This window comes from Eschscholzia californica, unplaced genomic scaffold, assembly GCF_041429995.1.
Source record: "Eschscholzia californica isolate CP2 unplaced genomic scaffold, dmEscCali1.0.p SCAF_4, whole genome shotgun sequence".
Lineage (NCBI taxonomy): Eukaryota > Viridiplantae > Streptophyta > Magnoliopsida > Ranunculales > Papaveraceae > Eschscholzia > Eschscholzia californica.
Window position 1 is genome coordinate 9,843,061 of NW_028238461.1, and position 15,855 is coordinate 9,858,915.

The 15,855-nt window shown below is 35.0% G+C and overlaps 2 protein-coding genes and 1 long non-coding RNA gene across 4 annotated transcripts; 2 read left to right on the forward strand and 1 right to left on the reverse strand.

The window, feature by feature from the left end:
• Positions 1-416: 416 nt before the first annotated feature.
• On the forward strand, positions 417-6,040 carry SEP3 (K-box region and MADS-box transcription factor family protein). Its single transcript, XM_086633747.1, has 8 exons — positions 417-961; positions 3,035-3,113; positions 4,026-4,093; positions 4,212-4,311; positions 4,400-4,441; positions 4,541-4,582; positions 4,691-4,815; positions 5,665-6,040. The coding sequence occupies exons 1-8, from the start codon at positions 777-779 to the stop codon at positions 5,747-5,749; spliced, it is 726 nt and encodes a 241-aa protein (XP_086489873.1). The 5' UTR covers positions 417-776; the 3' UTR covers positions 5,750-6,040.
• A 782-nt stretch (positions 6,041-6,822) lies between these two features.
• LOC147542460 (uncharacterized) lies at positions 6,823-8,884 on the reverse strand. The gene is made up of 2 exons (XR_015223278.1): positions 7,761-8,884; positions 6,823-7,721 (listed from the first exon to the last, which is right to left on the reverse strand). It is a non-coding gene; the product is annotated as an uncharacterized LOC147542460 (long non-coding RNA).
• A 351-nt stretch (positions 8,885-9,235) lies between these two features.
• On the forward strand, positions 9,236-15,296 carry LOC147542461 (CBS domain-containing protein CBSCBSPB5-like). Of its 2 annotated transcripts, none has more exons than XM_086633749.1 (14): positions 9,236-9,963; positions 11,460-11,628; positions 11,737-11,869; positions 11,956-12,126; positions 12,218-12,296; positions 12,392-12,505; positions 12,632-12,698; positions 12,889-12,994; positions 13,098-13,156; positions 13,743-13,846; positions 13,929-14,062; positions 14,344-14,423; positions 14,507-14,596; positions 14,761-15,296. In XM_086633749.1, exons 1-14 carry the CDS (start codon positions 9,872-9,874, stop codon positions 14,902-14,904), a joined length of 1,542 nt encoding a protein of 513 aa, XP_086489875.1. In that variant the 5' UTR covers positions 9,236-9,871; the 3' UTR covers positions 14,905-15,296. The 2 variants fall into 2 exon arrangements, with proteins under 2 accessions (XP_086489875.1, XP_086489876.1); XM_086633750.1 differs by having other exon boundaries at positions 9,429-9,963; positions 11,717-11,869.
• The last annotated feature ends 559 nt before the right edge of the window (positions 15,297-15,855 follow it).

A 15,855-nucleotide genomic window follows, 5' to 3' on the forward strand; every position in this document is an offset into this window, starting at 1 on the left:
TTCGATTTTTAAGAATGGTTTATATCATTCTCATGTAAAAAATCTATGTATTTATGATAACGGATAAGCCTTGTGCGGCCTTATCATAGCCTTTAAGGGTCTCGCTATAGCAATTAGAACGTTGCTATGACCTTTAAAGGTCCAAGTATCTAGTTTATGATAGTTAAAAAACTACATCAATCATCAAGATGTACTTTTGATCTTATATTCACGTGATGTAATCGAAGTCATGTAAAATACTTGGATTTATTCCGTCATTAATGAAATGAAAGTTTATTCCGCAAAAAGAAAAATAATAATTTATCTAAAAAGTAGTATGAAATTGTAAGATGTTTGAATACACGAAGTAGGTGTGCCTATACTAGTGACCCATTAATTCGACACGTATAAATCTCTAAGACGTCTAAACCCAATTTCCCTCGGAATTAAGGTTTCCCTTTCCTTTCACATCAACCTTCTCTCCCGCCTCTTTCTTACCCCTAGTTAGAGAGAGAGAAAGTAATAATTTTTTCCTTTCCTAGAGAGAGAAAGTGAAAAATTATTAAAAAAAGAAGAAGAACTAGGGCGAGAGAGAAAAAGAGGGTTTTTTTTCTCTAGAATTTGAGAGAGATTATAAGAAGTCTCGCTATAAATATCAAAACAGTTGTCAACCAAAGCAAAAGTTCTCCAACTTTCTCTCTCTAGAAATCTCTCTCCTTTTTTTTGTTTCTCTCTCTAGAAATCTCTCTGTTTGTAGAAGGAAGAGAAAAAGATTAGGTTAGGAAATTGATCTGATAATGGGAAGAGGAAGAGTTGAGTTGAAGAGAATAGAGAACAAGATTAACAGACAAGTAACGTTTGCAAAACGTAGAAATGGACTTTTGAAGAAAGCTTATGAACTTTCTGTTCTTTGTGATGCTGAAGTTGCTCTCATCATCTTCTCTAATAGAGGAAAATTGTACGAGTTTTGTAGTAGTTCCAGGTAAAAAAAAAAAACGAATAGTTTCAAAAGCTTCAATCCAAATTTCTTCTTTCATTTTTTTACTTATTTCTTCCACGTTTTCATTCAGATTCTGATTTTCCTTCTTTTTGTTTTCTTAACTACTAGATCTATAAGTAGTTCTTGCTGATTATCAATTGTTTTATGGTTCTTTTGCTTTTGAATCTTTTTTTTTTTTCTCTTTCATATTTGTTGTTTGATCGTTTTTAGTAGGTTTTTTTTGCTAGTTAGTTCATAATTTCTTGTAGATCTGAAACTGACAATGGTGTTATAACATATTATATCCATTTTCTCTCTCTAAAATTTTGATCATTCTTATTGGTTAGAGTGTAAAATTCTTCCTTAAATAAGATTTATTAGTTCAAAATTTTATACTAATTTATTTTTGTTCTTTTCTTTTAGTAGATTCTTAAAGAAGTGAAATCATTAATTTATTAGTTTCAAATTAGTTTAGTTTTTAATTAGTAGATCTTTAAAGTTTTCAATCTTCAAACCTAATAGATTAGGTTAATAACTACTTTTTGTGCTTCTGTTTAAGCTTCTTCGTTTGATTCTTTAGCTAATTCGTGATTTTTCTGATCAGTGTGAACGTCTGAATCTGAAATGAAAGTTGAGTTGACTGACCTTTGCTTGAGATCTTTGAGAATCTGTTTCTGTGATCCACTGTTCTTCTCTCTAACTCTCTCTCTCTCTCTCTCTCTCTCTCTCTAGATCAATTCATTCAGAAAAGTTTTTATCTTTAACCGGATACTTCAGATGTCCATGAAGAAATGTTTTTGAGATTTTAGGGCTTCTATGTTCCACTATTCCCGGGTGATTGGTACTGGAAAGATAAGAACTTGAGATCATTTTCTGAAGCTTTTGTTTTGTTTTAGCCTTGATTTATGTTTTCTTCAAAAAATTATTAGGTTAAAGCTCTTGTTCATTATTGATTCCGAGTTTGATAGATGTATTTTAGGGTTTTCTCATGAAGATAAAAGAAGAAAAAGTAGATTATCTATTTTAGGGTTTCTGTAATGCTTCTATATACCTCCAGTGTATTTGCCTATTTCACAAACATCCTCCAAAAAAAAAAATGATTCCTGTTCCTGAGACGTACACCATCTTTATTAAAAGAATATAATTTTTTGTTTTGATCAATCTTTTCACTCATTTCTGACCTAATTCTTAATTTGTGCAGTTCTTAATTAAAGCCAACATTAAACCTTGATCTTCTGAGATAGAACAACCAAAGAAAATCTTAGCTTTTAGAAATAAAGTGATGATTATTTGAAGTAAAACTCACTAAAACCTCATGGATAAATGGGTTGTTTTAGGAGTTAGTGTGGGGGATTTATCATTTATCTCTAGAGCACAATTTATGTATTCATAATCTTTTTATGATTAGAAATGTTTTTATCATACTATCTTCGCTCGGTTTTTTCGATAAAGTACTCTAAAATCCAAGTAAATTGGCTACCACAACTTAGAACGATGGTTCGTAAGGAGCGTTTCGATCTGCGTATCTTCTCCATAAATTGTGATAGTGTAAACTTATTTTGTTCGATTAGCCTTTCCGCTGGGAAGAAGAAATTCATTCCCAAACCTAGGACTCCATGTATATATGTATCGGGTGGTTTTGTTATGGAAGGGAAAAAAACAAAAACAAATGGTCTTGATTGTTTTTTTTTATGAGATTGGTCTTCATTGTTAACATGTGATGTTGAAGCAGTCTAGGTTATATTTTGCTTAAAGTAAATTTCTTTTGAAAACAGTTCCTCCCAAAGTTCAGGCATTTGGTATTTAGGTGCTTGTACAATTTTATAGGGATGTTGGCTTGCAAATGAATTTCAACAAGCATTCCATTTCCTCTTTCTATTTGGCAAGTGACTAACCTTATGTTAGATTGAGCTATTAATATTGTGACATATTCAGTCGGGTTAGCATTGTCAATTCTTGTGTATTTCATGATAGTAGGCTCTCTCTGAATGATTTTATGTTAATTTTATGTTGTAGTCAATAATATTCCCCGGTTGACATATTTTAACAATTTTTCCATGGTTATTTCCATTTTAGCATGTTCAAAACCCTAGAACGATATCAAAAGAGCAACTATGGAGCACCAGAAACAAATGTGTCTGTAAGAGAGAGCCAGGTAAAAGTTTCTCCTCATTGGATGTATATATGTATAACTGTTGTTTGTTTCTAACTTTAAGTCTATGGCTTCAATAACTATAATAAAATATATCAAAGAAGTAAAACAATCTATGCATTTAAATGCTAGAAAGAAATTTTGGGTCATATCGCTGCCTACGTTATCAGATAGGGTGCATTCTTTGGTTTGGTTTTGTTCATATATCTAGATAGCGGATTAAAATGGTGTAACATTTGAAAATTGACAGACGGTCGGGGTCCTTGTTTATTCTTGCTAATATATTCATAACATGCTTTTTCACTTAGATTAGTAACCCAAAGCACAAAAGCTTATAACACACTCGCACACCTACACACATAAGGTAGGTGCATTAAGAGCATTTAGCATTTAGCTAAGCATTTAGCAATGAACATTTAGCAATGAACATTGAGCAATGAGCATTGAGCATTGAGCAATGAGCATTGAGCATTGAGCATTGAGCAATGAGCAATGAGCAATGAGCAATGAGCAATGAGCAATGAGCAATGAGCAATGAGCAATGAGCAATGAGCAATGAGCAATGAGCAATGAGCAATGAGCATTGAGCATTGAGTATTGAGCAATGAGCAATGAGCATTGAGCATTGAGCATTGAGCATTGAGCATTGAGCATTGAGCCTAACACCGAATGAAGTTTTTCTCATTAAACATGACAAACACGATATAAATGTCGATACATGCTTTTCAAACTTGGAAAGACCCTCAAGTGCGTATTTTCGTGCATCTCTATTAGTACACCACTCAGTAGTTCTTAACGGATGTTGAATGATATGTGATTGATTTATAGTACAAATTGTTTCGGAATTAGTCAAGGTAAATTTTTTAGTTTTCAAACTCTCTCGGAACATCTCACAATCTTTTCCAATTATTGTAGGAGCATAGCAGTCACCAGGAGTATTTGAAACTTAAAGCACGAGTTGAGGCCTTGCAACGATCACAAAGGCAAGTAAAGATAATTACTACTTCAACAGGATATGCAGTTAGCAATGATTGTGCCTACATAATAAAACACCAAGTCACTGTTCATGATTAGGTGAATTAACCTAATTCGCTTTTGTAGGAATCTTCTGGGCGAGGATTTGGGACCTTTAAGTGGGAAGGAACTCGAATCGCTTGAAAGACAGCTTGATATGTCACTAAAGCAAATTAGATCAACTCGGGTACAGTCACATAAAACTCACACACTTAAACCTCAACTATGAACAAGTGGGAAGGAATGCTGATTTCTTGTGTTATATTCTATATCAGACCCAGTATATGCTCGATCAGCTTACCGATCTTCAACGAAGAGTATGATTATTAAACTGAATCTTACTTATCCCTTGAATAAGTTGTTTCAGCTTATCTTTAATTGATTGACGGTTTCAATATTGGGTTTGGCTTCTTCAGGAACAAATGTTGAGTGATGCTAACAAGACCTTAAGGAGAAGGGTATGTTTTTCTACCTCTTCTTAGAAAATGAGTCAAAACACAACTGGGATAAGAATTTAACGACATAGTTCTTGTTCTTCATTGATATATCTGTTCTACTTGTAACAGTTGGAAGAAGGAACTGTAACATGTCATCAATGGGAGCAAAACATGCAGTACGGTCAGCAGCAAGCTCATGCACAGGGTGAAGGTTTCTTCCATCCCATTGAATGCGAACCAACGCTCCAGATGGGGTAATTTCTCTAATCCCTTTACTTAAGAAGTCAGGGGTGGGATCGGCTCGGGATGGGACTAAGGGCCGATCTTTCGGGTGGCTAGCTAACCCAGCTAGGTTTAGGTTGAGTTTTCAGTTTTCATTATATGTATGAGATTAAACTCCAACCATTTAAAGGTTCATGCACTAACAACAACTAAGTTGAGCTTGGCATGAGATCCATCTCAAAACCAATTAGCTATGAATGGAGAGGACACACATCTTCGCGTCTGACATCTTTTAAGCCTAACACGTCTCTTTTAAACCTATCACGTGTGGGCGTAGTTCTGACGCCATGTTAAGTTTGTGGTCATCCAACTTAAGACCAATTAGCAATGAGCGGAGATGACCTAAACATTATATTATTGGTTGTTGGAGTCCGCATTCCGAATGTGGGACTATTCTCACATGGATCAGCTAATCCACTTAGCCTTAAGTTCTTAGACCATGTTTGGCGTGCAGGAAAGGAATGAGATAACAATCCTGTAACGTGATTCTTGGTTATAGCAACACCTCACTGTATTGGGTGGTTTCGTCAAAAATAAAATTGTTAGAGATTGTTTTTGTCTGTAAATTGTTTAATTGACAATTCTAATGCAAACGGAATTGCAAACCCTACTATCCCGGGTTTGGGATCCCCCTCGAGAAGAAAAAGTATTCCTATGAGAGAATGGGATTACTGATGCATTCTTGTACACCAAACACCATTATCGAGTACGACTTTTGGTGGTCACATTCTATTCTAGCCCACCTATATTACCTTATAGCTTTAGTATTCATGGTGTGATAAAGATGCAAAGAATCTGAAAGTATTGTGTGATTAATGTAGGTACCAGCAAGATCAAATAACAGTAGCAGCAGCAGCAGGACCAAGTATGACCATGAATAGTTACATGCCAGGACCAGGATGGTAGTTTACCTATGTTAGAGAAAGTTCCTGCAACTGAGACATGCATGGGTATGTCTCGATCTCTCTCTACTCCCTCTAATCTCTCTCTTTCTCTCTCTTTCTCTCTCTTCATAAGCAGCATGATTTTTATTTATAGTTTTTTGTAATATTTCTTGTTTGAAACCTACCCCACCCCACCCCACCAGAAAAAAAAGAAGAAAACTTGCTTTTGGTACAATTAATGTTTGTGTTATAACTTATGATTTGGGCCTTTTGTATTGGAGACTTTATCGATCAATTGCTGCTTGTTTGCTTCCATCATTATTTGTTTTTGGGCTTGGGTTCAAATTGTGATAGGTGATTAGCTTCTCTGTCTCATCTCTATTTCGCTAGAGCTTCTCTCCTCTCTCTTTCTCCATTGACATTGTAATGTTAGTTTCTGGACTTGAGTAATAAGCTTATTGTATTTTTAGTAACTTATTTCAAAATTCATCACAAACTAAGATGTACAAGAAAATTGGTCTTTTTCAAGTCTAAATCTTTAACCTTTTCAAATTGGTATTTAGGATGCTATTGTTTAAGATGTGCTTCCCGTTAGTACTAAAAGTGTTTGTTATTTGGTTTTTTTTGTAACTTACCTTAAGGAAATGGTCATTTGAATGCCTTTTTAGAAGAGCTAAATGAACTTGATGGAATTTGTCAAGAGGCCACTAAATTATTTCATGTTTGACCAAACTACAAAAATAACATCAGACACAAATACTCTCTCACTAGTTTTTTTTTTTTTTTTTTTTTGTTGAAACTCTCTCTCACTTGTTTAGCTAAAGCATATTATTACACATCTTTTTGTTCTCTTTCATCTTCTCACTACTTTCTCGCTCGTTGCAGAAGGGGAACTATTTTATAATCCTTAATGATATGTGAAAAGGAAAGATTGTTGGAGTTATCTAAATCAATTATAGAGTGTTAGGGAAACATCACCTCTTGACTCAGCTTTTGGGATCAAAAAGACCCAAAAGTCACCTAACATGATGAACCAATCAAAAATAAAGTCAAATGAACTTGCTAGCATCAATTATCAACCACCAAACTTAATGATTGTATGAAGAGAGCCCCATGATTAATAGCAAATCACTAAATAGATCATTCATACAAGTTTAATAAGTTTCAACACCTCTAGAGGAACAAAATGAACACAAAAAACAACAACCACAATGAAAATAAAGAAAACAAATAGTTCCAATCTAAGACCTTTTACCCACAAAGAGCTACAAAAACCTTCATGACCCCTTCTCCTTCCACCATCTTATTGCAAAAGGGATATATGTATGTATGTATGTAGAGAGAGACAGAAAGAGAGAGAAGTATATATTATATTATACGGAACTGATACGAACACCGAGGATGACAAAGAAAAGAACCATTAAACCGAAGAAGATGATGGTATGAATAAGGATAGCACCACTACTTGTCTCCATGGTTGCAAATTTAACAAGTTTCCCATCTGCAGGAATCTGAAACAACAAACCAGGTGACAACAACACAAACAACACCACAGCAATAACCACAGGTGCCCAATCAGCCATTAAATGATCTTCAACTCAATAATTACCAACTTAATCTTCTACCTAATGAAGTTTTCTATTGGTCTTTAAGTAGCAGAAATGATCTTCAACTCAATAATTACCAACTTAATCTTCTATCTAATGAAGTTTTCTATTGGTCTTTAAGTAGTAGAAATTTGTAAATGAGAACAAATAAAATAATGTAGTCTTTGACCATGTTTTAGTAGATTTCTTGGAAGAAGCAATCTTTTTAAAATTAATAGGATCAAGTGGTCTACTACTTGTTGGTTAAAATTATCATTTTGTAGGGAGAAGTTTGGGGGAGATGACTCTTGCTTACTTGTCTTGATAGCTCTTACTCAATTTCATATTGGAGGGCTCTCTCTCTATTGACTACTTGGAAAAGAAAATATCACTTGTGTAGAAAAATGACTACTTTTTTTTTTTTTTTTGATGAAATAGAAAAATGACTACTTGGAAAAGAAAATATCAGATAGTCTGTCTTCAGTCAATGTAAATCATTTTCGCCGAAAATCGAATTATGGGAAGCATTTGTATTTTGTTGTTACTTCGAAAGAGGCAATCGACTTAACCATATGTCATCATCTTATCTACTACCATATGTAGTAAAAGAGGTAGTCAACTCAAAACTTCAAAAACATGATAGGGGTTGTGCTATTGGGCCTTCACCACTTACTCTCATTAGGAGATGGGTTTGCGCCAAAGTCAAACGGGTAGTCCATCTATGAAGTTTCAGATGTTGGTCGTTGGATGGGCACCATTGGGATTGTTAAGCCCAATCCCATCGTGCCCCTTTTGCGTGTCTCAAGTAGGTTTAGAAATTTTTGGTGGTGCTCACAGAACTTACATGGAAAATTTCATTTGTAGAAGTTCTATAGGCACCACTACGATGCAGAAATTCTAAGTAGGCAAAGATACACCACTCGCATGAGAGGTGTTATGGTGTTGAATTTAGAACAAATTGGGTTGCCTATACGAACCGAGGGATCTTGTTCGTGGCGACAGCTTCACGAGTCCACCCAAAGGAGCCTCGACAGTTACAAAGCTTGAGCACGGACCTATAGACCATGCTCCTAATGCTTTCTCAAACTGTGGGGCTATGTATATGAGAAAGATAGAGACAGACATGTTGAAGAAGTAGGTACCAGAGCAAAGATACAAAGAAGATGAAGATTTCAAACAGATAGTGGGAAAAACACAAAAAGTAGGAAACCAAACAAACCCTTTCACAACTAATATCTTACATATTCATATTATGTACTACTAGTTTAGAGTCTGGGTAGATACCGATTTTAGCCGCTAATATCGATATGGATCTTGGCAAGCAAGATAAGAATGGTGAAGGCACCACAAAATATGAGTGTGTGAATGAAAACAGCATCTCCACTAGTCTTCAACCCTCCAAGATCAATGAGCCCATTGTTTCCTGGTATCTGAAATAGTAAACCTGGTGAGAGAAGTATAAAGAGCACTACACCGATAAAAACGGGTGCCCAGTCGACCATGGCACACGAAAATTAGTGATCCTTTAAGAGAAGATAGTGAACAACCAGAAGCTTATTGCCCTGAGCACAGAGAGAGGATGGAGTTGAATAGTTGATTAAGTTATAGAGTGAGAAGTAATAGAGAGAGTGACATCCACTGCTTGAAATGGACTGAAAATTGTATGACAAAAGTTTGTATTAAAGGAATGGGTTCCATATTTAATATGAAGATAACAGAAGCAATCATTGAAGCAAGTTTTAGGTTAGGAGTTAGGACTCCTTTTTGTCATTAATGTAATATTTGTGCACCCAATCTTACAAGTGGGCGCACAGCAGAAACATCTAATACTAGCTAGTCTTGGATGTTGTGTGCTTAAGTCTTAACTAACTAATAATTATTGGAAGATTACATCATAACAAGTTGGTCTTAATGGAAGAAAAGCTAAAGAGAAGGAGAGAGAGAGAGAGAGAGAGAGAGAGAGAGAGAGAGAGAGAGATTGAATTGTGAAGTAACCATATGGTTAATTGGACAATTTTTAGAGATTGAATTGTGAAGTAACCAAACATAAAGGACTATTAGAGAATAATTTCGGAAATGATGAAAGAAAAGTAAAAGTGTAAACATGGAAAATTTGAAGGGTCAAATTAGAATAAAAAAAGAAAGAAAGAAATGGAGAGAGTAGACCGGAGAAGAAATCACGAAGAAGAAGTGATCACCACTGTCATTTTGATCACCTATTTTTTAGGGTTTCTTCTCTCTGATCATTTCTCCGTGTCACTGCTCTTTCGTCGGAATCTCTCTTTTCCGATTGAATTTCCGACCGACGTGATTCTTCAGCTCACCTCTCAAACGATTCAATCTCTCCCCTAGGTTTACATATCGTGGCCTTTTTTTTGGCGGGAGATAAGTTGACTTTCTATTCAACAACAATTCTGATTTGTTCCAGAAACTCTCTGGTGCAAATTCAAGTAATTGAAACTACGATTTCATAATTGGGGTGATCGTTGAGCTGGAGTAATTGCTTTGCTTAGTTGTTGGAGATTATTAGGGTTTTTGTTTTGGGTTTATAGAGGAGGATGGATGATCAAGAAAGTCCTTCAAGGACAAGCTTGACTCTGAATGGAATCCATGAATCTGGAAGAAGACATGTGTCGTCTAGAGCTCCTCCGTAAGTGTTATCGTTTTCTCTTAATTTGATCACTGGATTGTTCTTCATTTGATTCTTGTATATTATACTTTTTTTTTGCTTTTCCAATTTGGGTTTTATCTTAGCAATCAAAAATTGAATGCTTCATATTCTTTTTTCATTAATTCTATTATAGTGATATAGAATTTCTTGTTAAGACTCTTTTATCTGTTCTTAATCTCGTTTATCTCTAAGATATTGGATTTTGGGGTTTCTTAGCCTTTATGGATTAGAATTTAGTAATGTTTCATGTAATTTTCCAAGATACAAGCAATGTTTCATGTAACCCTGAAAGCGACTTGAGAAATTATAACCGAGATGTTGCCTCGACTATAGAGGCGTGGGAGCAAGGGTGCCATAGCTTTGAGGGGACCTTACTGAGGGAACTGACCCCTCCTCTCCAAACCAACAAGCTTGTCCCAAAGAGTTCGAGGGCCCCCTCAAACAACTGCAGATATATAAAAATTGAAAGTTAACCCGTTGGAAAAAATAAATCATATCTTAGTTGGTAAGTACCTTACTCTATAAGCACGAGTTCAATACTCCTTCCATCCAATTCTTTTTTCTTCTTAATAGTCAATTAAGAATACCTTAGTTGGTCTGTTTCTAGACTAATGATTGCGGAATCTGAAGCTCAATACTTACTGTTTTCATTTCTCTTTCATGTGTTTTCCAGACAATTATTCCTAAATGAATGTATGTAGAAGTAGATTTTAATCTTTTTCATCAAATAATGTAATTTGGTTGGTAAAAATCTTGTGTTAAGTACGGAGCTCCAAATAAACAGTTAGCAACTTAGCATGCTCATTTAGATTTAGCTAAGGTATTGAGAATATCTTATTTAATTCAAATCATTCAGAAATTTTTGTTTACTATATTATGTTTACACATTGATGTTTCGTTTTTGTGTTAGTGAATAAGGGCTCCAAATAAATTGCATGGCTCCCCGATTTCTCAGCCAATCCACTAAATCCGACTTGTTTAATTATGTTGCCCTAGTCTTATAAAGGGTGGTTATCAATGTAAGGAGGGTATCTTGTTTCCTCGGTTTCGGGGAGATAGTTAGAGGAGGCGGAGTGCTAGGGTTTTAGTGTGCTACTACTAAGAACCTTGAGAAACCTCTGTTATCTTGTTCTTCATACATAGTGAGAATCATCGCGCCATTGTTCATCGTGGAGTAGGTCTCACCAACCAAACCACATAATAAAATTTTGTGTGATTGCCTTTCATTATTGTTTTTCTATTTCTCCAAATCTTCGTCATAACAAATACTTGTCAAGTACCCTTTGTTGTTCAGTATGTATTCTAAATTTCTTTGGGACGGTAATGTTATACTCTAAATATTCTTTACTAAGGTTGATTTGTCACCCGTCTTTTCTAAGATATTTAGTTATCTTCTTTCGGGGATCATGATTGAAATTTATAATTGATAAGTAACTACTAATATTTATTTGTTTTATTCCTTTTACTGGTGGCAGTGTAGTTATTCGTGAGCGTACAGTAAAGCGATTGCGACTGTCAACAGCCTTGACATTGTCTGAAAATACGAGTTTACACGACGCATGTCATCTGATGGCTGCTCGCAGGGTTGATGCTTTATTGTTAACCAACTCAAATAGTTTGCTCTGTGGAATTTTAACAGATAAGGTTTGGGTTTATTATTAATTACTCTATTTACCAGATTATTTATCACTTCGTCTTTCAAGATACTGTAAGCTCTCTAATTTGGAAATAGTTAATTGTTTTTTTATGAAGGATATTGCTACGAGAGTCATCGCTTGTGAAGTAAATTTAGAGAGTACACCAGTTTCTAAAGTTATGACAAGGGGTCCTGTTTTTGTGCTTTCGGACAGTCTAGCTGTGGAAGCCCTCCAAAAGATGGTCCACGGTTGGTTATCTTGGAAACTATGTCCATCTTCTTTGATAGAGCGTGTTGTTTCCCTTTCTTTATAATTTAAAATTTTCTCTTTGCAGGAAAGTTTAGGCATCTGCCTGTTCTCGAGAAGGGAGTGGTCATTGGATTACTTGATATAGCCAAGTGTCTATATGATGCTATTGCACGTTTGGACAGAGCAGCTGAGAAGGGGAAGGCCATTGCTGCAGCTGTTGAAGGAGTGGAGAAATATTGGGGTGCTTCTGTATCTGGTTTGTGGAGAATGTAGTTAACATAAACAGTTTAACATTTCATTGATATTTTACTTAAGAATCAAGCTCTGGTATCATGTTCATTGTACAGGTCCTAATACATTTCTTGAAACTCTTAAAGAGCAAATGTCTAGACCCTCATTGTCTTCTATAATTCCAGAAAGTTCAAAGTAGGTAATATCTTCTTTTTTTCGTTGATATTATATTGCTATTTGAATTGTTTCTTTAATATAAACCATTGGAGCTCATATCTATCAATTTTCAGGCTTGTGACGGTTTTACCAACTGATTCAGTTTTGAGTGCAACGAAGAAGATGCTTGAACATGGAATTAGCTCAGCGGTCATTATAGTTGATAACAAACCTAAGGGAATACTGACGTGAGTCTTTACATGCCAAATTGGTGACTTCTTCGAAATGGGACTATCATTGTTTCCTCTTTTAATTTATTATTAGCAACAAAAGTTGTCAACCATGGTAATATTAGCATGATAAATCTGTACCAGGTCAAAGGATATATTGATGCGAGTTATTGGACTGAATCTTTCTCCAGATTCTACTCCTGTAGAGAAGGTTTGCTCCTTGCACTGTTATATTTATTTTATTATCTCTATATTTAGCTTTCCATTTGGTGAAAACATGTCATTCTGGAAGTTTGTATTGCCTAGTAATAAATCTACTCGTGTCGGTTTCTTCCGGAACATGTATTAAGTCCTTTCTTGCCATAAAGGATATGTTTTCACTGTGAATGAATTATATTCAGGTAATGACCCCAGACCCTGTATGTGCAACAGTTGATACGCCAATAGTCGATGCTTTGCATACTATGCATGACCGAAAGTTCTTACATCTCCCAGTTGTTGATAAAGGTATGCTCGAACTTCCTGAGGATGAGAGAACGGTAGATTAAAGATGAAATTGAGGGAGTTCTTTTATTATTGAATCTTAAGAAGGTTTATTGTTCATTCACAGATGGAATTATTGTTTCTGTTGTTGATGTAATTCATGTCACGCATGCGGCAGTAGTCACGGTTAGTACTGTTACTATTCCATGCTCATTGTATTCTCCCATTCTCTATTTATTACGGGTGTACTTTTTTACTTTACAGTTCACATGATGTGGAGTATTTGTTTTCTGCATCTTTTAGACCTCTGAAATAACGAGTCCTAGCTAATGACAAAGACTGCTCTCTGATTGGTTCGGTGTGTGAGTTTTGCTCCCCATGCTGTTATGTACCATTTATTGTAAAAATATGAGCTCCATCTAATCTTCTGTTAAATGTACATCAGTCTTTTATGTATACCATGGGAACTTGAATGTTTTTTTTGTCTCATATAATCTCCTAAATTAGGGCTCATTTGTATGTATTGGATTATTGCAAGATAAGTGGGTAACAGTTTGATGTCATGGGCTCGTAAAAGTTTGTGTCTTAGTCAAAATAGGAAACATAGTCCAAAGTTTGGAGCCTTTGGACTTGTTTGTTTGCTATTACTTTTCTTATTCTGTACCATGCGCTAGATATTAATCATCAATTTCCAGTATTTGAAGTCAAATTACTCGTATTGGAAATATGAGGATAGGAAGTAACTTGGTGACCTTGATGTCTTCATAACCAGGTGGGAAGTAGCATTTCAAATGAGGCAGCAAGCACGATGATGCAGAAGCTTTGGGATACTGCCTTGACAACGAGATCTTTTGATGATGACGAAGAGACACGAAGGTTATAAACAGTTAACTGTAATGTTCAGTTCTACTTCGGCTACCCATTCATTTTACCTGCTGACACTTTATTTTCATCTCAGTGAGGGAGCATCAATAAAATTCAATTCTGATGAAACAGAAAGTAGATCTTCAGTTTATCCATCTCCCAGCATGCCTAATACGTTTAATTTCAAGGTAAAGGATAAACGGGGAAGGATGCACAGATTCAGCTGCGGTAAGCAACAACTCGAAGATCATATCCTATGCTAGGATTATTTAAAACATAAAAAAATGTTATTCTCAGAAATATGGGTCATTGCTGCAATTGGTGGATAGTTCTGGTATTCCACAAGTAAAACTGATGGCATGATGAAGAACTTATTTTTCTTCCAGCTTAATAAGGACATAATATTTAAATCACGTTAATACTTAATAATGTGTATTTTTTTTTGTTTTTCTGGTGATGACGAGTTTCATGTTTCTTACTTTTCATTGTTTTGCTGCTTCTGTTTTCAGATACAAGGAGTTTGACTGATCTTTTAACTAACATAATACATAGGCTCGACATAGATCCAACCCATCCCCCACACATTCAGGTAATTTGATGGATCATATATCATATATAACATTTGATGGAAATTGTATTTAATACTTTTAACATCTTCTTATTCCCATATAGTACGAGGATGAAGACCATGATAAAATCGTTCTAGGATCAGATGGTGACCTTTCCATGGCTGTTGACCTTGCTAAACAAGCTGGGTTGAAGGTAAAAACACATTCTTAAGATACTGAGTTACTCTAATCCAAAGATTTAACGAATAAAAAGCTACAAATTTATTCTAGTGAAACTATTTAAAGATTTTTTTTTTGAATTTGATTAGTAAATATATGAACAAATGCCGATATTTGATGAACAACATTCTTTAACAGGGGTTAAAGCTACATCTAGATTATGATGGTGGTCATCGGACAAATTCGGGTGCGTGGGCAGCTGCATATAGCAGTGTAGCTGCAGGTGCTGCTCTGATTGCTGGGCTCGGTGTATTTTCCTACTTGAAGAGATCAAGTTCTTGAACTCTTTTCGTTTGTTACCACTGTTTACAAAGAAACAAACTATATGGAGCTTGGAGTAAGCAGATGTGAATTCCAAAACGATTACTCCCTTCTGACTTTATTCTTCTGTTTACCTTTTACCTGCCCTAAAAACTGGAGCACCGTAAATTTTTTACTACAAAAGAGAAGAAAAAGGAACTAAGAATCAAATTATGATTGAATTAGGTTTTTTTTTATTTTGATTTGTGAGTTCTCATCTTCTTTTTCTGTAAAATTAGGATAGATTTACAATTAGTGGGTGTTGATTTTGTGAGACAAGGCACCTGCCATATGGCTGTGTGGAAGAATAGTTTTTGATCTTGGTGTTATATGTTTGTGTAATATTCTATATACTCAAAGTTGCTTCAACCAAACATTGCTTCCACTTTTGAAAGGTTTTATTCCTATATTTAGTTAGTCTTGGAGTTTTGATAATTCTAGTTATCTAATCTTACAGTTCCACAGTCTTGACCTTGAAAAATGACATGTTAGGAATTATTAGTCCCATCCAAAGTTGCAGGTACCACCTTCACCATAAAGTCACAAACACAGATAAAAAAAAGATACTTCATGTTGGTTGTGATAAGATCCAAATGCTTTATAGATAAAACAGTGTTCATATTTTCCACGTTTTTTTTGCAACAAAAAGAAAGAGGACAATACTCTTTCTACCTTCACCAAAAAATGTGATAACTTTCCATCTTATATAAAGTACATATACATATATATAATATTAATCTTATGGTGGTTAAGGGGTATAATGAGGAGAGCTTTGCAACAAAAAAAAGAAGAGGAGAGTTGGAATGACATTGCTGCCATTGATTGCTTTCGAATTCCATAGTCTTTTCCACATGATGATGAACACACAATTTCTTTTCTTTTTTTAATATTATATAGTTTAATTATTTAGTTGGCAATGTGAACATATGTATG